This window comes from Chaetodon auriga, chromosome 19, assembly GCF_051107435.1.
Source record: "Chaetodon auriga isolate fChaAug3 chromosome 19, fChaAug3.hap1, whole genome shotgun sequence".
NCBI lineage: Eukaryota > Metazoa > Chordata > Actinopteri > Chaetodontiformes > Chaetodontidae > Chaetodon > Chaetodon auriga.
This window is the reverse complement of record NC_135092.1, coordinates 21,151,521-21,173,217: the sequence shown is the minus strand read 5'-3', so window position 1 is coordinate 21,173,217 and position 21,697 is coordinate 21,151,521. Positions and strand designations below refer to the sequence as shown.

The 21,697-nt window shown below is 45.8% G+C and overlaps 2 protein-coding genes across 5 annotated transcripts in view; both read right to left on the bottom strand.

Moving 5' to 3' along the window:
- pitpnm2 (phosphatidylinositol transfer protein, membrane-associated 2) overlaps nucleotides 1–5,427 on the bottom strand; it is a 40,663-nt gene extending 35,236 nt beyond the window's left edge. For both annotated transcript variants that reach the window (XM_076758534.1, XM_076758532.1), the window contains exon 1: nucleotides 5,178–5,427. The gene's annotated coding sequence lies outside the window, so the exon portion shown is untranslated. The remainder of the gene's footprint in view (nucleotides 1–5,177) is intronic.
- A 644-nt stretch (nucleotides 5,428–6,071) lies between these two features.
- On the bottom strand, nucleotides 6,072–20,945 carry mphosph9 (M-phase phosphoprotein 9). 3 transcript variants are annotated; one of them, XM_076758554.1, is made up of 24 exons: nucleotides 20,844–20,945; nucleotides 19,805–20,076; nucleotides 19,218–19,365; nucleotides 17,705–17,794; nucleotides 17,105–17,613; nucleotides 16,603–16,756; nucleotides 16,342–16,414; nucleotides 15,576–15,679; nucleotides 15,272–15,388; nucleotides 14,720–15,192; nucleotides 13,944–14,093; nucleotides 13,653–13,740; nucleotides 13,245–13,460; nucleotides 12,865–12,912; nucleotides 12,687–12,751; nucleotides 11,628–11,729; nucleotides 11,189–11,422; nucleotides 10,937–11,106; nucleotides 10,118–10,366; nucleotides 9,345–9,465; nucleotides 8,784–8,875; nucleotides 7,958–8,157; nucleotides 7,526–7,594; nucleotides 6,072–7,039 (listed from the first exon to the last, which is right to left on the bottom strand). In XM_076758554.1, exons 2-24 carry the CDS (start codon nucleotides 20,038–20,040, stop codon nucleotides 6,938–6,940), a joined length of 3,810 nt encoding a protein of 1,269 aa, XP_076614669.1. In that variant the 5' UTR covers nucleotides 20,041–20,076; nucleotides 20,844–20,945; the 3' UTR covers nucleotides 6,072–6,937. The 3 variants fall into 3 exon arrangements, with proteins under 3 accessions (XP_076614669.1, XP_076614667.1, XP_076614668.1); XM_076758552.1 differs by having other exon boundaries at nucleotides 10,913–11,106; nucleotides 20,844–20,930; XM_076758553.1 differs by having other exon boundaries at nucleotides 10,913–11,106; nucleotides 16,342–16,411; nucleotides 20,844–20,930.
- Nucleotides 20,946–21,697: the final 752 nt, after the last annotated feature.

The window sequence follows — 21,697 nt, the reverse complement described above, 5'->3', positions numbered from 1 at the left end:
ACGATGAGACATTCAAGTTTTAAAATCCCCTGTAATTCTTTCCATTTAAAGTGGATTTATGGTGTAAGCAGACTTAAACAGACCTGAGATCTGCTCTGCTGAGCTGTGATTACACTGAGGCAGCTTGTGCTGGAGGCCTGTAGAAATAAAAATGACACAGTGTCGTTCTCGTCTTGTTGCGACTGAGGACCAGCCTGCTGTTCACATCGCACACAGCGATGAGATATGATGATGATTTATCTCCTGTAATGAAATGCAGAGTTGTGTTTAGGCAGAGCGAGCAGCGCGAGAACAAAGGACGCCTCCACAGCCGAGCACAGACAGGACGGTCGACTGTCCCCCAAAACCAGAAAACGCCTTATTCCGATATAAGAGTGAGACTGCTGACGAGCCCAATGCACAGGTATTTATAAAACTGGATTATGTCAGCTCTTCAGCAAAGTGTGACCTGGATTACGGATTCTTGAGACTAAAACGCATTTTGCCTTGTCAGCATTGAGTACAAGCCTGATTCTCTGCAGAGACGTCTGGAGAGTCAAATACCAGACGGTGTCCTCTGCATACAAACAATACGCCGCTGTGAAGTTCATATAGGCGACTGCAGTTCCTCCAATGGCCACTCGAGGCAGCTCCAAAAGTGAGTCAATCCCCATAGACCCCCATATTAAAACTTTGAGCTTCACAATGGCTCTCCAGAAACCTGTGGGTGGCGTCGTGAGGCTACGTCCATGTTTTAAACAGCTTACGGTCACTGCAACCCGCCCGGAGGCGTTCAGGTGCGCTTCGTCCTTTCTTTCAACAACCATCCATCAGTCCAGCTCCAGTTATAGCCTCACCTTCACACTGACATGAGCGGAGGGGAAGAGGTGATGATGGTTTTAGATGTGACATCTGATGCATACACATACCTGCACATGGGGGGGGGGCAAACAGTCCAAACGCAGCAGAGGAAGACTGTTGTTAATAGAGCTGAGAGATTTGATGGCCCAGAGATAAGAGGGGGGAAGATCCACTCCTCGGGTCAATACCATTACGGTCTGGCCTGGCTCCAGGGACTCGAGGCTGGCTAGCGTAGCGTGGGTGACGTGGACTGCAGCGACACCAGGTCCTTTCACCCACTTTCATTTGTCACAGAGATTAAGCATCCATTCAGACTCCAGGTCCAGCTCTCGATTACTAACATTTATTACGTCTGACTGTAAGCGAGAGAGCTTCTGCTGAGGGGAGATGTATCACCCTCGCACAAAATCATTACACACAGATTACAGAACTGTTTTTAGCTGCTGTCGGCCTGCCGGTCCAGACGGAAACATCTCAACAATGTTGGAGGAACTGCTGTTTTTCAATTAGAGCTGAATGCTTTGTAGATTCACTATTTAAGGAAATTTAAAGAAAAAATGCAAAAGTTTCACTTGTTTCAGCTTCTCAGACGAGAGGATTTGCTTTTGGGGTTTTTGATTGTTGAACTGAAGACGTCACTTTGAGATGCATGTTGGGCATTTGTCAAACTTTTTTGGCATTTGAGCATCAATTAAAAAAGATCATCTTTTCTTGTGTAACTATTTTAATTAATGGTGTGTTAACTTTGTCTTTCTGAGCTTGTTAGTATTTAGCTCAAAGCTCCACTGGTGCTGCTGGCGTGACCGTCAGTCTGATCTGTGAGGGATCAGACGCACAGAGATTCCCTTTAACTAACGCAGTGACGCTCTGGGTTCGGTATCAGGTGCGCAGGGCGCTGAAGCTCGTCCACTGAATACGTGTGTGCGTCTGAATATTTGATGAGGACACGACGCTTCGCTGGATCTGCACAAAGCCCGGCGACTGTTAATTAGAGGAAGTGCTCAAACCGAGCACCGCAAACGTGGCCAAACGTGACGGCTTTAGATTCTCAGGACCTTGTTCTCACATGACCCACCGCCGCCCCCCCACCCCCTGCCCGAAGCAGCTGGGACGCCGCACAGGTATGGATCTATATTTGCAGCGTTCCTGCGAAGGGCACCATCTGCCTGGGAACCCTGACAATGTGATTCTATATGCAGCTTGTTCTGTTTGCATCAGCGGTGCAACAAGTATTCAAGGCCTTCGCTGAGTTAAAAATAGTAATTCCAGGGAATAAAAACATAAAAATACAAGTCCAACGTTCAAACAGAAGCATTATCAGCTAAATGTACTTCAGGTATTGTAACTTTAAGTACCTGTGATGCAGAAAATGGCTTCTTTGCTGCTGTTTTCTTCTGTATACTGTTTACAGTACTGAGTAGGATCACATTCCATGACGGTGTGTTTACTGACCGGATGACTCTAAAAGCTTCTTTGCAATATTTTGACTATTTCTAATGTTCTCGTGTGAGCCTCATGATTACTGGTCACCGTTGTCGCCGGTGTGCATGTTGTAGATTTCCACATGAAAGACTCAGTGTGTATGTTCATGCATGTGCAGCAGAGCGAGGAGGAGGAGGAGGAGGAGGAGGAGGCGGCAGACCGGGAGCTCGTTGGTCTATTTGTGGCGCAGTGTTTCTGGCTGTGACGGCGGACGCAGACGGGCTGAATAAGAGCGGCGTTCATTCACATCCAGAGCGGCACCGCGGAGCGTCTCCAGCCTCCCACCACGCAGGCCACGATCAGTGGGCTGGAATCCCTCTGTTTACCCTGCTAAAAATAGCCTCCACACACTGCGATGACGTGGCTTCTCGTGACAAGACCCCCTCCTCCCCTCCTCGGCTCCTCGTCTCCCTGTCCTCCTCCTCCTCCTCCTCCCCGTCTCTCATCCAGTGCCATGTTGTTATTGGTATGCAGCGCCCGGCCTGGCTGCGTGCCAGCTCCCCTCAAACCGTGTCTTTTGGGAGATGAGGCGGAAAGAAATGTCCACGTGAGGAGGAGATGGCAGGAAAAGATGAAGTCACAACATGAGTTTCGAGGGGAAGGATGGATGGAGAGATGTGACGGAGAGAGGGGGGAGGGCAGGGAGGAGGTGAGGGAGAAGGAGCAACTGAAGGAGGGGGCGGCAATCAATACCATGACTCATTCTTTCTGCGGTGGCCACTTCCTAACAGCATTCATTAAAGCAAACCTAATCATTTTGGCCTAATAATCAGATCCTGTGAGGCTCCATCTTCTTTCAGTCCCACCACACACACTCAAACCTGCACGCTGGACCTGAACTGGGAGGAAATGGGACCAGTGCGTTCTGAGGTGGAGCTGATGGTTTGGTGATAGCAGAGCGGCGGGATACAGATTTTTAGCCACGCTCTGCTGCTCAGTGATGCAGACTATTTCATGTCATTTTGATGTTTCTGTTCCTCTGAGGATGCACCTTCATCATTTTAGTGACTTTGCCTCTAGTGCCACCAGCAGGTCAAAATTATACTGTGTCCAAGACTTTATCACCAAATACCTGCAAAGCTAATGAGATTCCCATCAGCCTCAGCTGCACTTTCTGTTCAGCAGTAATTAGCAAACATTAGCATAGACTAAGATAAACGTTACACCAGCATGTTAGCATCGCCACTGTGAGCATGCTAGCACGCTGATGTTAGCGTTCAGCACAAACGTTGCAAACTCTTATTACATTAAAAAGCTGCACATGCCGTTGAAAGAAATCACCAAATAAAGCAAACGATCAGAACTAATCAAACTTCATGGAGGATTATTTCGTGCATCAGTCGACGTGTTTTTCTGCTGCTGTGCACAGACGCCATGACAGGCCGACAGACTCTCTCCAGGTTTAGAGTGTCCTTCCTAGAAAGTTTTGGCTTCGGTGCAGCATCCGTCTAAATAAGTTAGAGGCGAAGTGAGGATCACACACGACGGCACCTCTTTAGCGTTTTCACCTTCAGCGTCTAAGAATAGCTGCAGCCTTGGAGATGCCGGCATTGTTAGCAGGATGTACAGAACATTGTAGCGAGGACAGGCACAGTTGAATACAGTGCACCAGCTTCCACCCTCTAAAACCTGAATATCTGCTGCTGTTCTTTGCCCTTTATTGCTCTTTTATGGTGATTTTTCATTATTTTCTAGAGTTTTCCAGACTGAACAATCACAGTCTCGCCTCATCTACTGAGCAATACTCGTTCTCAGGTGAAAACCAGCTCCTAACGACAAACAAAGCTGGATTATTATCAACCAGACACAAAACACCTGCTTAAAATTAGCATATTAATATTACCATTGCAAGCATGTTAGCATGCTAACATTAGCATTTAGTTTAAATGTGCGAGTTTAACACGCTAAAGTAAGACGGTAAATGTAACACCTGCTTAAAATCAACATGTTAATATTATCATTGCAAGTATGTTAGCATGCTAACATTAGCATTTAGCTTAAATGTGAGAACTTAACACTCTGAAGTATGATGGCGAACATCATACCCGCTGAATATGAGCACTTTAATATTATCACTGGAAGCATGTTAGCATGCTAACATGAGCATTTAGCTTAAATGTAAGAGTTTAATGAGATAAAGTAACATGGTTGATATAATACCTGATTAAAATTAACATGTTAATTTTATCATTGCAAGTATGTTAGCATGCTAACATTAGCACGAGCACAGCCTCGCAGAGCTGCTTGTTGGTGGTTTGATTACTTTGAAATTTGCTCCAAATTAAAGACAAAATCAAGGACGGTGAGTCGTGCATGTTGTGGTTTTGTCTTGTTGAGGTGTTGAAGTGTATTTCTGATGGTGAATTACTTCAGATTATATTGTGCTCACACAGCACACCTTCCTAAATAAGGCTGTCAGAGTGAATCTGGGGCCTTGGTCTGCAGCACTGATGGGAACCTGCGTACACAAAGGCTGGAGGTGGGGGCCAAAACAATGATTGTTGCCCCTGGACTCACTAACAGGTTAATCCAGTCATGCACACTGAAATATATCCATTTATTTACCATGCATACTGAGCAGTTTCAAGGCCTGGGATGATATGAGAGACTCACTATCAAACACACAATATTATTGTCTTCAGCAGCGTTCAGGAGAGCAGAATCCGATATTCAGACTCTATTGATCAGCTGGGAAAGCTGCAGTGATGGATGCCACCTGACCACTGCAGCCCAGCCAAACACTGCCAAGCATACTGGTGGATATATCAACATTTGCATCGTGTCAATTTGCCTAATTAATGAGATATCTGAGAGTTAATTGGTGGCGCCATCAGGTCACCAACACAGCGACTCACCTGCAGCTCTCAGCTCGTCGGCACTCCCGGTTATTCCGCTGGGTTTCCACGCTGCAGAAAGCCTGAACGCAACATCGCTGTCAGTTAAAACTGCGTTTTCCCACACAGCAGGGCCGTGAAGTCGCGCCGTCCGTCCTGCTGCACGCCCGCACGGAGCGTTCATTCCCCGGTGAGCGCGTCTGTCAGCCCCGCTGCTGTGGACGGAAGTCACCGCCGCGCTCCATCACCCGACAGCCGGCTGTCGCGTCCGGTGTTTGTGCTCCAGTGTGTTGATGATACGGCACGTTCAGGTTAAGCGTTACATCAGAGGACAGGACCTCCGTCTGTCCGACAGCAAAGGAGGAGGGCGCCCCCCAGCGGCGAGCCGCCGGTAAACATGTAGAAACACCAGAAGTGCTCAGATCTTCTCAAAAATGTGCCATGTCGAAGAGTTATTACTGTTTATGGTTCTGGTTGTAGCTTCCTGTGGTGTCTCTAATGTTTCACCTTCATTTACAAGAGGGAGGAACAACATCAGAGACACATTTCAATATAATGTCTGAGCATCAACACGAACGGGCCTTTATAAGCTTCGTACTGGACTGCATTAGATTGATTAGATGTACCTAATAAAGTGGCCAGGGAGTGTATGTGACTTTTTAAGCAACAGGAATTTATCAAAGTTGGTTGAGGACAATGTGTTTCACAGAAACGTCTATTTAATCATGTAAAATCATTAGAATTTTATATGTAATTCAAAATACTTCTCCTGTGTGAACACACTGATTTAATGTACAAATAACTTAAGTTTTGGTTATTTTTGATCAGAATCTATTGATTCAACATGTTTTCAGAGTTTTACTGTGAGAATATTAAACTATTCTGTCACAATAACGTATAACAGAGGAGCTGATTATCTGAAAAAAGCTTCATTTATTGTGCAACAACAACATTATAGTTCCAGTGAAGTTCATGTCAGGTAGGAAAACGGCATGGAGAAAAGGAAGCAGTGCAAGACATCCCATGCACAAGCATCGCTCGGGGAGAAACAACCGACTGACGGTTCGACTGTGTGAAAATGTGTGTGTGCTGGTTTGGATTTTACAAGTGGCTCGAGTCTGGAGGCTCCAGTCCTGCGGCAGATTGGAAATACAAAGCAAAGAAGGTGACGAGAACGTAAACCAAGTAAAAAAAGGCGATTTGATTCAAGTAAACAAATATTTCCTTCAAGTTCAATAAATTTTGCCCGAAACAAACATAAGAAGAAAACGCACTTATAAAAAATTAACACGTAAAATGCACCAAATTTAAATCCGACGTACAAAAAACATGAAATAAATACATTTTAAGTCGCATCAAATGGAAAAAACATTAAAAACGTCCATAAACACATGAACAAAAATGGCAGTGATATTTCCAAAGTGGATGAATGTCTGTGCTGGAAAGTCTTCTTCACGTTTACGCTGAAACATGGCCGGTTTAAAAATCCACACCTGAATACGGTGAGTAAAACACATCATAGTAATATTTCTGTGACTAAAAAAGTAAACGACTTTACAAATCTGTGCATTACTAAAAATATACTCCAAAAATTGTAATATCTTTGAGACATATAAAAAATATCCCCGAGTAATAAGTAAGATGTATAAAAAGATGGCGTGGAGCTGCTGTACAGATGGACTTATGGCACAGAAAAAGACCCAAAGACAATCAGTGCATGTGTATAAAACCAAGACACTAAGTTGTAGCATCTACACCGTAAAGTCAGAGGACAGACATTGCTATATGTTGGCGGAGGAGCGGAGGACGTGGAACCTCTTCAGAGTCATGCGGATGGATCCCAGCTCACGGTTCACCCTCTCCAGACGATTCTCTAACGCCACCTGAGGAGGAGAGCGGAGCGGCAGATCCACCGGTGAACACTTCGATTAGCGCCTCAGCTCACTCGTCGAGCAAAGATGGTCTGATAAGTATTTCACTGGGATGCTGAAACACACTGTGGATCCTCTGACTTTTCCTCTAGCGCCACCATCAGGTCAAAACTAACGACATTCCCATCAGCCTCAGCTGTACCTGGTTAGTGCTAATTGGTAATGTTAGCATGCTAACACATCAGATAGTTAAGGTAGAAAATGACTGCATGTGTTGATGTACACTGTTAAATAACTCAAAAGAGGCACAGCGACCTTTGACCTCAGGGTGGTTCGGGGTGGAGTTGCGGCTCACACCAACAATGCTAATGTGCTGATGTTTACCAGGTAAAATGAGAAGCTGAAACAAGTTTGTCGTTTTTGCACGAAAAACTTAAATAAAAGATTTAAATAATGAATCTACGAAGAAATGAATGAACTTAATATCTGATGTCTTACCTCATCTAACCTGGACTGTAGACTCACTCTGCTGCCTGCTCCAGGCATCCGGCTCAGAGCAGCCTCAATCTGCCCAACACACACGCACACACACACACACACACACACACACACACAAAGCTTAATCATTTATTAACAAAAATAATTATATTGATGAAACAACTGACACATGACTGGAATCATTAGATTACTGTACAGGGAAATGGTGTGTGTGTGTGTGTGTGTGTGTGTGTGTGTGTGTGTGTGGATATGAACTTCCTAAAATAGACGTCATTCAGCAGTGGTGTAAAAACAATGAAGTCATGTTATGTAAGAGGTCATCTGGGGATTAGAGTGGTGCTGTTCAGGCCTGTGTGTCAGAGAAACACGACACTTTAATCTGAACTTCCTGCGCTGTCTTTGAGCGTGACGTTCACACTGAGCTCTCCTCACCTGCAGTTTCTCCTGCGTCAGCTCGTCAAACAGCTTCTCGGCCTCCGCCAGCGAGTGGAGTCGGTCCAGGAGAACCGGGGCCGAGTCCTCGCAGGAGTCCATCAGCTCGGATCCGGGACAGGCCGCCTGCTCCTCCCAGCCCAGCTGGGAGGTTCCCTCAGGAGGCTTCACGCTGCCAGAGGACTCTGGCTGCTGGAGGTCTGAGGGACAGCAAGACTTAGAATAGGTAGGTACACCTTCAGATACTCCTTTTCTTCCAATGAATTTACATACACTAAATATTAGAAACACCTTTCAGTGTGACAACGCCACCAGTTTGACCTCAATACTACACATTCAGAGCTGTTATGCTGCTGTACTGGATCACATTAGTGCACTGAAATCTGCTTGTGTTATATAGTTATATTCACTCAGCCTACTGAAAATCAGTTTCAAGGTTACAACATTTAGAAGCTTCAATGGCGACTGCAGACTGGAGTGACTGTGAATGTGAATGGTGGTCGGCCTCCGTGTGTCAGCCCTTAACCCTGCCTCTCATCCAAAACCTCAATGCAGCCTTTTAATAAGTAAGAGCAAACACAATTTGGCTGTTTAACACCTACAAAGGGTCATAAATCCCCCCGGCTGAAGTTACTAACAGAAGGAGTAAATCGAGCTTCAGTCAAAATCAAATAGAAAACATTTAAAAGTTGCTCTGGTGACCAGCTGACTTAAATCTGGACTATGACGGTATCACTGCTCCACATTCAGACTGGACGGCAGAAGCTCGTCTTCGCTTCTTCGCCTCTCGATTTTTGAAGTGTCTGTGAGAGTTTGGATGATTTACCTTCGTCTCTGTCTGCTGACGTGAACTGGAGTCTCTTCCTTGGACTGCTGCTGTGGAATGAATGACGTCTCTGGTCAACGTGTCCATCAAGCCTGCAGACAGAAACGCGTCATTTCATCCAGAGTCGTGTAGAACGTCCGTCACGTGGTCGTTTAAGCACCTCGTTCTGGAGTTCATTAGATGGAGATTTTATCTAAAAGTCTTCCTGACGCTGCCTCTGTAACGCTGGCTCACTGAGCTGTTTGTAGTTCGCTGGATTTCAACAAGCTGTGAATTCAGCGTGACCCACTTTCATCTGCTGAGTAAACAACAGGGCTAATGTGCGAAAGATGCAGCAGACTGACACCCTGTGGTAAATTCAACAGGCAGGTTTTACTATGAATGAATCAAAGCTGTGTTTCCAGGGTCTCCTGTGATGTGGTTAGCATTAGCAGCACGAGGCCTGAGACGCTCAGTGCACAGACTTGAGGGCGATCTTCTCGTCTTGGAAATACAGCGAGTCGGTGTATTTCCCATCATGCCAAACGGCTCCTTTGATGCTCAGGTGTTTGTGTTGCTCACCTTTTGAGCAGGTGTTCCTCTCGTGGCATCAGGCAGCCAAAAGCAGTGGAGTAGTTCTCGGTGGGGCAGCGTTTGGGACTGGACTTGGCCGACAGAGGCATGAGCAAAGTTCCTCTCTTCGCTGGACGGAGGAGAAGAGCACACCATTAAACAGAGCACCATTAATTAAATCTTTCATACACACACAAACCATTAATTAAAACCTAATTTCTCCAGAGTGTTTTTGGTGATTCACAACATTCAGAAAGATAAGAATGTGTTGATTTTGCTAAAAGGTGAAGAATGTATTGGATTAATATTAATTACACTACAAAGCATCAACAGCGACCTGTTAGACTTCCTGTCTGCCCCCTGCTGCCTTCATGATCACTAATATTCAGTTTTAATTCACATTCTACTTGTTCTCATCTACATATTTTCCTGTTTCTGTTGTCAGAAAACAGCATGAGGATAAAACTTGATCGCAGCTCATAAATAGTCATTACCATGCTGCTGTGCTGCAGGTGAAATCAGCAGACAAAATAAAGACAAACGCAGGTTAATGAGAGCAGCCGTGCCGTGAGATCGACTCCACTGACATTTAAAATGAGCGATGGTTTGGAGGGTTGTTAAAAAACATCTGAACGACCTGCAGACGTGTATTCACGCCTGTGATAAAACATGAAAAGTCAGCACAACGACTCTAAACTATATCAGAAATGTGGCCGCTGAAGGCCGAGCGAGGCGGACGCCGTGCACGTTCCAGACTCGATGGAAAGCTCTGGAGGACATACTGGGTGTAGCTGCAGGTATGTTTCGATGCGCTGGAGGAGGCAGTGAGGAGGATCTGTGGCCCTCTGGAGACAAACTCCTCTGAGCTCTCAGCAGAGCGGAGGCTGTTTCTGCTCCCCCTCGCTCAGCTCTGGCCGCGACTCCTCCGGGTTTGGCCGCCTCTCTGTCGGCCTGAAGCCCGGCTCGCTCCTGAATCGCCTCTTTGTGTCGCCGCTCCACAAACCCGACGGTGGTCCTCTGACTGCTGACCCCTGCAGAGAGAAACCACAGATGCACTGAAGTCAAAAGCATGTGGACAGAGCTGCTGTGTACCAAAACTCACACAGAGATGACAGTGATTTACTATCAACGACCAGCTGAAAAACACCTGAGCTTAATATGACAGGTACAGTTACCCACTCCGTAAACCTCCAGCCTCCTCCTAAAAGTGACTGTTTCAGAAACATCTCAGACTTTACTGTGACTGATCACTTGAATGGTGTCCTGATTGAACAGCAGTCACTTCACACACAGTCACACACTGTCAAACTGATTGCAGCCATTGTTCCCTTCTTTTCCTGCTGGTGGGAACAGCCAGTCACTCCCTCCCTCTACAGACAACCTCCATGACCGTCTCCTCTCCTGTATACTGTGGTTTTACAAGTACCCACAGTGGCATCTAGTCATGCAAATACTTTAGTTTATTCTTTGCAGATCAAACTGGAGATCAGATATAAGTGAGAAGTTTTAAGAGAAGCTTTAAATGTGAGCATTGATCAGGTTGGAAATGTGTTGTGAGTGGCTGATGGGAGTCATACAGTGGGTGGTGGAGCTGTTCTTACAGGGGGCCCGGCTCTCTGTGGCTCTGGTCTCCTCCAGCTCTATCAGGGCCCTCATCATGGGCGTCAGGGCGCAGGATGCGTCTCTACGACCGGCCTCCCGCTGGCTGACGCTCTGCTCCAGGTGTCTGGGCTGAGGCAGAGACTGCTCACACTCGGGGGGAGACGCACACCTGCGAACAAGGATTTCAGTAAATCGCCTAAAATCTTCACTATAACTTGGTTGAGAAAATATTCATAACAGTGAAAACTGACCTCCAGCTCCCACCAGCTGAGGAGGTGTCCACAGAGCTCCCAGCTCCAGACGACTGATCGTTCGATGGACACTGTGACTTCTTGGAGACACTTGATTGGTTAGTTGGAGGGAACGGTGATTTTTTGCCACAGTTTAGCGGATCAGGTAGAGGACAAGGTGACTTCCTGCGAGTGACGTCTGGCTCTGCCTTACATTTACTGGGTGACAGCAGCAGGTCAGGATGGTGGAAAAGACTGCGGACGTGTTGAGAGGAACTTTACATTCAGGTAATCGTAACGACAAAACAGTTTTCTGATGGACTGATGCAAAGACAGTGGTGCCATCATGAAAACTAAATATATGAAATACAAATTTGTCCACTTAGGTTTCATATAATCAAACTATGAGACCTACTGCAGACATGTGAGAGAGGCAGATTGTCAGTGTGTGGGTGCTCACCCGGCCCCAGAAGGCTGTGTGTTACTGTGGGAGGCGTAACGTGCTCTGGCCTGGTTCTCGTGCTCCAGCTGCTTCACCTGAGACTCCAGTTTGGAGATTACTCTGAGGGGACAGACAGAGACACAGAGACAGGTGACGGTTACCTTCTCTTTCTGTTGAACCGATACTAAAATTCATGGATAAACAGAAATGACTGAAATACTCTGCTCTTAATCATCTCATCTAAAGCTTGCTTGCAGCTTCTTTCCTCGTCCCTTTTTTCAAAGGCCACTTGCAGGTCTCTGGACCTCTCCGTCTCTTTTTCATTTGGCTGCCCTCCTGATCATTTGTTTCAGTGCTAAAGGCCTCCTATGACACACATATTGATGTTCTGCAGGCTGCAGCTCGCCGTCTGTCGGGGAAATCGCTGAATCGACTGAACAGACTTCATCAGTCCATGCGCCGCCTCTGTCGGTGCCAATTTGCAGGCAGAGCTGAAGCTGCAAAGGAAAGCTGCTGCATAGTGTCGGCCAATGCTGTTATCTATTACCAACTGCACAGACACCATCATTAGGCTCTATTGATTAATCCTCTCCCATTGATCACACGACTGTCTACCAGCTTCCACTGCAGCTCTTTTACAAAATTGCTGGAGCGCCACTGACCATGTGATGCCGTTTGACAGCGATAGGCCTGAAGCTAATACCCTCCCTGCAGCAGTAACACCACATCTCTGCGATGAGCTCGCTGTATCCACATGATAACTCAAAAGTACACTGAGGACTATTTACAGTGTGTGTGTAGTTCTTGGTTTCTTTTGGCACAAAACACACCAGCTGGTCCTTTTTACACTTTGGTTTTTACGGTTTAAACTACAAAGTACGTCGTTTTAAGTGCCGGTGTGTGTATTGTATTCTGTTTTTTCTCTGTTTATTTCTTGATATTTACCAGAAAAACAAGACCTGGAAATGAGAGTTGGTGAGAACCTGAACTGACATGTCAGACAGAAAATAGAATTTAAAAAATTCATACAACACCCAAAGCTAATTGCCAGTTAGTGATTACAGCCAATCGACTCACCTCTTCAGTTCTGATATCTGATCGTTGGCATCGAAAAGTTTGTTCTCTGTTGACACCAGGTTGTTCTGCAGAAGCACAAATTGTTAAAAATTAAAATGTGACATAAAAGCACTCACTGAAATAATCTAACATGTTTCAATGCTACAAAATGTAACCAGCTGCAGCAGAGATCCATTACCTTCAGTCCCTCGTGCTCCTTCACCAGAGAGTCATATTCTCCGAGCAGCTGAGGACACAAAACAACCTGCTTTAACAGCTGCATTAACGGCTCCTCTACACAGGAACTAACGTGAGGCTGTAACACATCACCTCTGTACAAACAGCACTGAGCTGCTGTGATAAACGAGGCCTCAGAAACCAAAACCAACCAGCTCAGCTAACACTGCAGATCTGTTACAGTTATTTGACTCTGGCTGCTAAAGGTTTATCATTAATAAGACATAACGTCAGTCCTTGTTTTCTGAGAGTACGACAAAGCACAAAATGATTTAGTGTAAGAAATAAAATGGGAGTTTTAGAGGACACAGATTATGAAGGTAATGATCTTCTCTAACTCACATCCTGCAGCATCTTGTACTCTCTCTCCCTCCGGGCCTCCTTCTCGTCTGCCTCCCTGCAGGCTTTCTGCGCCGTCTCCTCCAGCTGCCGTACGTGGGCCTTCAAACGAGCTGCCAGGGCGTCCTTGTCTTTGCCCGAGCGTTTGCTTTCTTCCAGTCGCTGCTGCAGGGATTTCACAGTAGCACCAGCGACAGCATAGCGCTCCGGCCATTCTGCCTGACAACGGGAAGTAACATCGAGGTTATGGAATGACCTGCGCTTCATATCTTTTAAAAAACATGAGGAAAACTGCTTCAGTAAGCCTGAAGACGTGTATCCTCTTGGCTTTTTATGGTCCAAAATGCTGTTTGTTATATTAAGACAAATGACTAATTATAATAAATAATGTAAAAAGAAAAATAATGTTACCAGCTTCTTCTCCAGCGAGCTGTTTTTTGCCTCTAGTTCTTGAATACGACTGGTGGCCTCAGACAGAGCTTTCTCTAGGTGCTTACACCTGTGGATAAACAAAAGTCACAACAGAAGAGTTAGACACAAAATACAATGGACCCAAACTGAAGTTTAATGTCATACTGAGAAATGTGGAGTCTCCTGACATCCCAGACCTTTAAATACCATAACTGATCATTAGTATCCTCGGAAACAGGTCAACGCCTCAGACTCAACGGCCTGTTCAGTGCAGTATTTCTCTTTACACACCTCTTTGTGAGGAGCTGGTTGGTCTTCTCTAAATCCTGGGGCAGATCTCTGAGCTTCAGTTTGTCTCGCAGGACTTGAATCTCAGACTCATAATATGCTTTCAGGTCGGCCACGTGTCGAGAGTGCTTCTCCCTCAGGTTCTGCCTCAGTCTGAGGAGAAAAACGGAAAATAAGAATATGAGTGAAACCGTTTTAAGAGGAAGACTCAGCACAGAGTAAATATCTGACAGTAGTGAAACACACAGCACAGTGATTTCTTTGCATGGCTCCGGCTGTTGTGGATAATAATTCATCAAAGCTCAGTGACTGCTGTGCATCATTTTGACAGCTGCTTACTGGTCAGTTTAAACCTGCACTGACTGCTCTTTGGCCACAGCAGGAACAAGGTGTAAACACAACAATGACAAAGTTTTTACAAGTTATTCTAATTTTTGCCCTTATTCTTAAAAAAGAGCTGTTTACATAGTTTATAAAATGAATATTCCACTAATATTCCTCATTACCTGCAGCTGTGCATGCTCCGATGAACAAACACAGCCTCCCTCTTTCATTCGTTCAGCCGCCTTCTTGAAAAGGTCAGCTGTGCAGAATTTGTGCAAAACCAAAACACTGTTTTTTCATAATGTTTAAAGTAGGCATGTGTCTCCTGTCTTTTAGATTTTATACCGTTTTTTCCTCCATGTTTACTGCACAGAACTTTGTTAACGTGTAAATAAATAGAGTTTTTGAGCGTCCCAGTGTGAACAAACACTTGAATCTCTGCATGTTGGACTCACAGAGAAAGCACGACAGGATCCTCGAGTGACGCCGCTCTCTCCACATGTGGACTGACTGAGGGCCGCAGAGTGGAACCAGAACAAGGCTTCAGGGTGCTGGTGTGGGTGTGACTGCCCTCCTCCTCACTGGCTAAGGGGGCACTGGCTCTGCGTTGCTGGTTGGATGTGTGGGAGCAGGCCTGCGTCTTATCGTGGGAGGTAGGCTGGACTGGCTGGGACGGGGTTCCCCACATGCTTTGCACCTTAGAAGGGGAAGGTCCAGCGGCTGAAACACTGGAGGTGTCAGAGATACAGTCTGTATCTCCAGGGTTGGGGCTGCACTCCACCATGCTGTCAGGGGTCACAGGGGTCCCGACTCTGGGGCAGAGGTGGGGCTGAGCGGCGAACGAGGGGCTGCTGAAGTGAGACGGAGACGTGAAGCCAGAGGTACGATCTGACTGCCGCTGGTTACCTGCAGGGTCCAAGGTCAGCACCTGAAGCACAGAGAGGCAGAGTGTGTGTCAGAGGCTTCACAGAGGACGGAACTGATCACTGGTGAGTCAGGTGACGTACCTGCGGTGACGAAGGGGCCGATGTCACAGAGCCTTCCCAGTCTGAACGTTTACAGTCTGTCTTTTGCTTGTTCTGATAGATCTCTCTGAGAGACAGCCGAGGCTCCGGAGACGGGGTCTACGAGAGACGTAGAGGAGGAGGGGTGATGCAAACCAGTAGCAAAACACCAGTCAGCTCTGAATATTACCAGTGACATAAATGTGTACAGGTAGGTTCACACAGGTAGGTAAACAGAGTCTTACGGGCCCATTTTTCTATTCTAGCTCACCTCTCAATCAGACCAATCACAGGTGCTGTCACTCACCAGACTCATGCTTGCCTCTTGCAGAAGGAGGTAAGCGCCACTGTCGAGGCTGTCCGGCAGGGGGTGATACAGCTCACACTCATTCAGGCGCCAATAGGTGAGGCCTAAGACAGAGACAATCATCTTATTTTCTGCTTGACATAACTTGGATAGTTTATCTGATCATCTGTACGGGAAGGATCTGGTGATATTCTATATTTTACTTAATGTCAACAAAACCAACAGTGGATGCATCAGCTAACAAGTATTGTGTGTGAATCACAGACTGATATCTATTCTTCCTCTGTGCCACAGAGCTCCATGTTTCCCAAAACTATTAAAAACACATCAGTGAGCCACTCAGCTGCACACACACTGTCCAACCAACACATTGTTGGTTTTGGTCTTTTCATGGGAAAATATTACCTATAAGCAATTTATTCCTTTTAAAGAATGAAATGAAATGGAGCACATCAGATCAGCTGTAAGAATACAATCAGAAATAAATCACGGGACTCTGCTCTGACAGCGGTTTCAGGTGACAAAGCAAACACACACATTTGTGACGTGTTGTTTCAGGAAATTAAAAAAGGAATTGATATTTTTCACCTCTGTGGTACAACAGTGCCACCTCCCTGTCACTGGTGGCAAGTGCAGCAGTGCTTCATCTTCCATAAAACTCTAATATCCTGTATTGTTTGTTTTATCACAGTCGTACTGTCAGTGATTTCTTTACACTGGTCAAGCTGTGCTGCTCAGCGTTTTGTCTGAGTCAGTGAAATGTTACCTGATGCCTCCGACATCAGGCTGTCACTCCTCCTCAGGGGAAGAGAGCTGGACGACGGCCCAGCCAGTCGCTGCTGAAACCCAATAGAGACGAGTGATTAGACTCAGCAGAGTGAATTAAATCAGGACAACCACAACAGACGTACACACGCGAAGGAAAACACTGCAGACGGAGCGCAGAGATAAACATTAGTGGCTTTTATTATCCTCGCAAAGTGTCATCGTCCTAAAGGAGCAGAAACTACCACTTGGTGAGCTGTACCTGATCCTGGGACTCTGAGCTCTCCAGGGGGGTTTGTTTGTGGCTGCCCGGCTGATCCTGGTACTCAGGGTTTTGGGATGAAGCTTGTCCCGCTTTGCTCTTCTTGGGCCTGAGTTTCTGCCTCTGGGCCCAGGAGGTCAACAGCTGGCTGGTGCTGCCAAGAGAAAAGGTCAGATGAGTGGAAATATAAAAGTTAAATCTGAGCCTTTTAATGGTTGAAATGTGAACAGTGTGTGAAGTGAAAGGTATCTCTGGCAGTGATGGATCTACTGAGGATCATCACCTGAATCTGCAGCTCTCCTCAGCTCATTGTTTAGCTGTAACGTTACTGTTTTGGTTCACCCTCCTCAGTCTCATAGTGTTATTTTTGTCAGGAAGAAACACTAAAAAACCCACTCTCCTCTACCTGCTCAGTAGCAAACAGCAGGCAGATGAAGTTAGAGACTAGCAGGTGAACATAGTGCAGCATTTAGCAGCTAAAGAGCCCGGGTCTCAGACCTACCCAGAGGTTCTCTGCTGGTAGACTGTTGGGCTTGGTTCGTCCGCTCTGAGAGGCCTCTCATTGGAAAGATCCTGCAGGCAGCCAATCACAGGTGTCTCTGTGTCTTCCTGGAATTTAGAAGCCCAGTGATGCTTCTCCTGCCCTTGACTACCATCCTCATCCCCTCCCGGCGACCCAGCAGGTTCCAGACCTGTTTCCCAAGCAGACAGAGTCCCGTACCCACTGCTGAGCACTGTGGTCACCCGCTCCTCCCCCGGGTTGGCGGTCTCCGGTCTCTGGAGCGGAGGTGAAGGGGAGCTAAAGTGGGTATGGGCCGGGGCTGCTAGGCTGTCGCTGTCACTGGCCACGGTTTTGGGGACTGTGCAGTCACTGGAGATGAGGGGGAAAATATAGTCTTTTGTGTTTGTGGAAGTTTTGGTCACTGAAGTTGGAGAGAACTCTGTGTGTGGCTGGATGCTGGCCTGGCGGTTCTGGAGCTGAACCAGGGCCTTAATTTCATCCTGAATCAACTGGAAAAAGAGCAAATCATTGTTTCGCTGGATAAAAAAAACAGGTTTTTACATAACTTATGCGATAAGACATGAATAAATGGGGGCTTACCTGTATTTGGCACTGGTATTGTTCTTGCTGAGCGAGTATCTGCTCTTGGTATTGCTTCTCAACCAGCTGAAACAGGTGCAACCATCGGCCCTGTTGCAGAATAAAGCAAACAAAGTGTCATGAACCATTATTACTCACAGCAAGACTATAACCTACAGTAAAACATGGTTTCATGCACACAAGAAACCAGGTTACACAGGTAATCAGGAAAATGTGGACATACGTGCAGCAGGTCGGTAATTTAAAAGGAAATGACATTTTTAATATCTTTAACAACACAACAAAATCAAATTATTAGTCCGAGCAGCAGATATTTTGTGAGATTTTGGTGTGTGTGTGTATGCGTGTGTCGTTCAGGGCACAAACAGATTCTGTGGTGAGCATTAACTTATTTTCATGTCTGAACAGACATTTAGACTTCCAGAGGTTACTTAGTGTCAGTTTTTATTTAGAATAAAAGGGTGTGTCATCATGAGTAATGATATTGATTTTCATCCAGCCACATCTTGTAACAGCAATACTTTTGCTGTCCCCAGCGTAAAAAGCTGATGAGAAACCAGTTTAAAGCCAATTTATAAGCTCTGCATCCCCAGGGCTGCAAAGGTCCACATGATGACAAGTTCATCATCTGCCCACACCCACGAGGGTCCACACGGACCGTCTGCGTGCAGTCCAACATGTGTGAACATGTCTGTGTATCGCAGACATGTAACGCAGGATGAAAGAACAATGAGCACGACCAAAGAAATCAGCTTTCTCCAGGAGAAACATGGAACATCAGCTTTCTTTCATCCCCTTCCCGAGAACAGTAACCAGGTTTCTCATTTGTATGTAAAGTGTATGTAAACATAACGAGTGAGTGAGTGAATGTGACACAGAGGTGATCAGCATTTAGAAAAAATCGAATTCTTTAACTGAATTTGCCTGCATTTCGCTGACATGCACGTATGCATGTGTGTTTTTGTGGAGGGGAGCAGCTGCTTCATGATTACAAAGACCCATCAGAGGTGATATACAGAAGAGACACACAGGAACAATAATTCTTTTGTGATGTGCCAACAACAATCTACCACAGCCATTATAATGACCAGGGAAAGTGTTTTTTTTCCAGGTATGTAAACTAAAAGGTCTCCAGACTGATGAACTACGCAGTTAAGTCTCTTTGTGTTGGAGCACATCACAATTGTCTGTTCACTGCAAATCACATGCTGTGTCTGAAAAGATCAGCTGCAGTGCTGTGCTGTGTGTGTGTGTGTGTGTGTGTGTGTGTGTGTGTGTGTGTGTGTGTGTGTGTGCTGTGTGTGTCTGTCTTACTGTCAGGTGTGATCCACGCAAAAAAAACAAAAGTGACAGCTCAGAAATGAGGCTGCCAGCTGTGAAATGCAGCACACAGGAACAACTGCCACAGCAACTAACCCCAACCTCACCTTCAACGTCATCGGCACGCATTTACGCTCTTCTTTGCACATTCTGCAATAACTACTGCTTTTCAGGCTCTGTGATATTTCCCCACCTCGCAATCCTTCCAGATCTCAGGGTCTGTCTCTCCGCTGCTCTGGATCTCCTGCACCAAAGCCCTCAGGGTCTCAAGGGAGCTTGGGTTGATGAACGGGAGGCTCTTTCCTTGTTCGAACGCTTCATCTGTGCTCAGACACAGACTCCTGAAATAAATAAAATCAATAGCAAATCACCTACTGCTCTTAAATGTGGTCATATGTGTGCAAGATATAGATAATATAATGTATATGGCTCTCCTGCAAAGATTGAAAAGCAGATTAGGGTATTCAAGTACTCTACAGCATACTGCATCCTCCTTGATTTGGCTTAAAGGAAATGAATACTAAATATTATCCCACATATAAATGGTGTCACATTTGAATCTATTTTCTCAATTCAGGAAATTCAGGAAAGTACAACAATGGTCCTTCACAGGAAATGCATTGAAAAAGAAGAACTGATTAAGACCATTCATATGAAGAGCATTTAAATTTCTTTCAGACAGGATGGGTCTACTGCCACTGCTTCATATTTTATCTCTGCATAGGGAAAACTGTGATTTTTTTTATTTCCATATATCATAGTGTGTTTACAGTTCCTCACCTGATCTTGTTGCATGCTGGTGTGATGTCAATTGGCCTTCTCTCCACAGTGCCTCCTGTTGTTTGGGAGGTTGTGTGTCTGCCCTCTGAGACAGCCAGCCCTGAGGCTGATGTCCCCTCAGAGGACACCAAAGAGGTCTCACTCTCCTTACCCCCATCCCCATCAGCACTGGCATGGCAATGGCTCAAAGCCCCCGAACTGGACACATCCTCAGAGATACTGTCATCTGTGGACATGTTTATGGGCCCGTGCAGAGGGGGTCAGTCTGAGAGCTACAGAACCAAGAGAGGGCCAGACAAGAGGCAGTCAGACATGTGATGTGAAAAATGGCCATGCAAACAGTTGGAGGTGTTGCTTTACTGTCACAACAACAGGAAAAAAGCAGGACCCAGCTGATTATAACACAGCTGTTACAGCCAAGAGTAAGCACTCAATCCATGTCATATTTCTGACCTGACATCTGCAACAGCATTTAAGAGTTGACAAAACAGAAACAGAAAGAAACAAACGCCCAAACTCACGTATAAATGTTACGCATTAGCATCACTCCCCTGTCTGTCAGTCATGACCTGCGTTTCCTGCGTGTGAAAGCTTGTCTGTGCTGAACCAGGTTTGACTGAATAGCTAATTAACTTTGACACCTAGCAACCACAGATTTATTAGCCACAGCTATGCAGCGGTTTGAACAATTAAACTGTAAGAGCCACATTAGCTGCTTTAGCTTCTGTGTCAGCGGGGGCTACCGATGCTGCAGGCGGGCAGACCGTTAAAGTTGCCCGTAAACTCCGCGGAAGCCCGCGGCTGTTACGCTAAGTTGTCTAGCTAACTAACATGATTGCTACAGCTACCATTGACAAGCAGCTAAACTGGTTAGCTAGCTAGCTAAGTTGGGCTAAGTTGGTTTATTACATGTTGGTAAGCGGAGCGGAGGCAAGCTGGACCGCGCGGGGAAACGTTAGCGCTCATAAGCCGAAAGATAAAGACGGTTTCAGGGAAGAGAGTGACGCAGATAACCGCCATTAAATAGCAATTAACCTACCCGTTGACTTGTACCATTATTTCATCCATATTTCTCTGTGAGTAGACAAGTTGGCTAGCTGGTTGCTGGTTGGCTACTGCACTGCAGTGTTCTCTGGCTGCTGTAACGTTCGCAGACCGCGTCGCTATTGGTCGAAATGCGATCGAAAATGCAGAGCTGTGATTGGTCGTCACTTTCACTCTGTGAATCTATTGGCTGTTCCGGGAACGCGGTGTACACATCTGTTGGGACAAAAGCTGACAGAGAGGAAAACCTGAGAATTAGAAAGTTTATATTGTGCCACCTTTTCCACAGAATCTGCTTTCCTACTTTGAGTCTGTTTATTCTTCACATTTCTTCTATTACTGATCCATCTGCCGTTTATCATTCCAGCACAGTTAGCAATGTTTGATATTTACTGATCACTTTTTATCCTTTCTACAAAGCTTTTAGCAGTATCCACTGTACCAGACATATATATAACCTACATCGCAGTGTCTTGCTTCTCATTGTGCAGTTCACATTATGATTCTATGTTTAGGCTCTATTCTCTTTTTTCTATCTATCTATATTTACATATAAACTTGTGCTGAGAGTCAGCTCTGTTCTTATGGTAATTAACTGAGGCTCACCTATTGAAACCCACAGGTAGAACAACCTTTTTTTGGGCCCCCACCTGTAAATTTGTTGTTAGTCCCCTCTTAATCCCTCTGTTCAGCCATCTCCTGCCCCTTATTTTACACTGTATGTCATCTCAAAGTTACCATCCTGTGACTATTTCAACAAGTGATTAATTATTCTAGAGTTATTTGAGTAAAAACAGGGGAGGAAAGCCTGGTTCCAGTCTGTCAGGCAAAAATGTTTTGTTTTTCTTC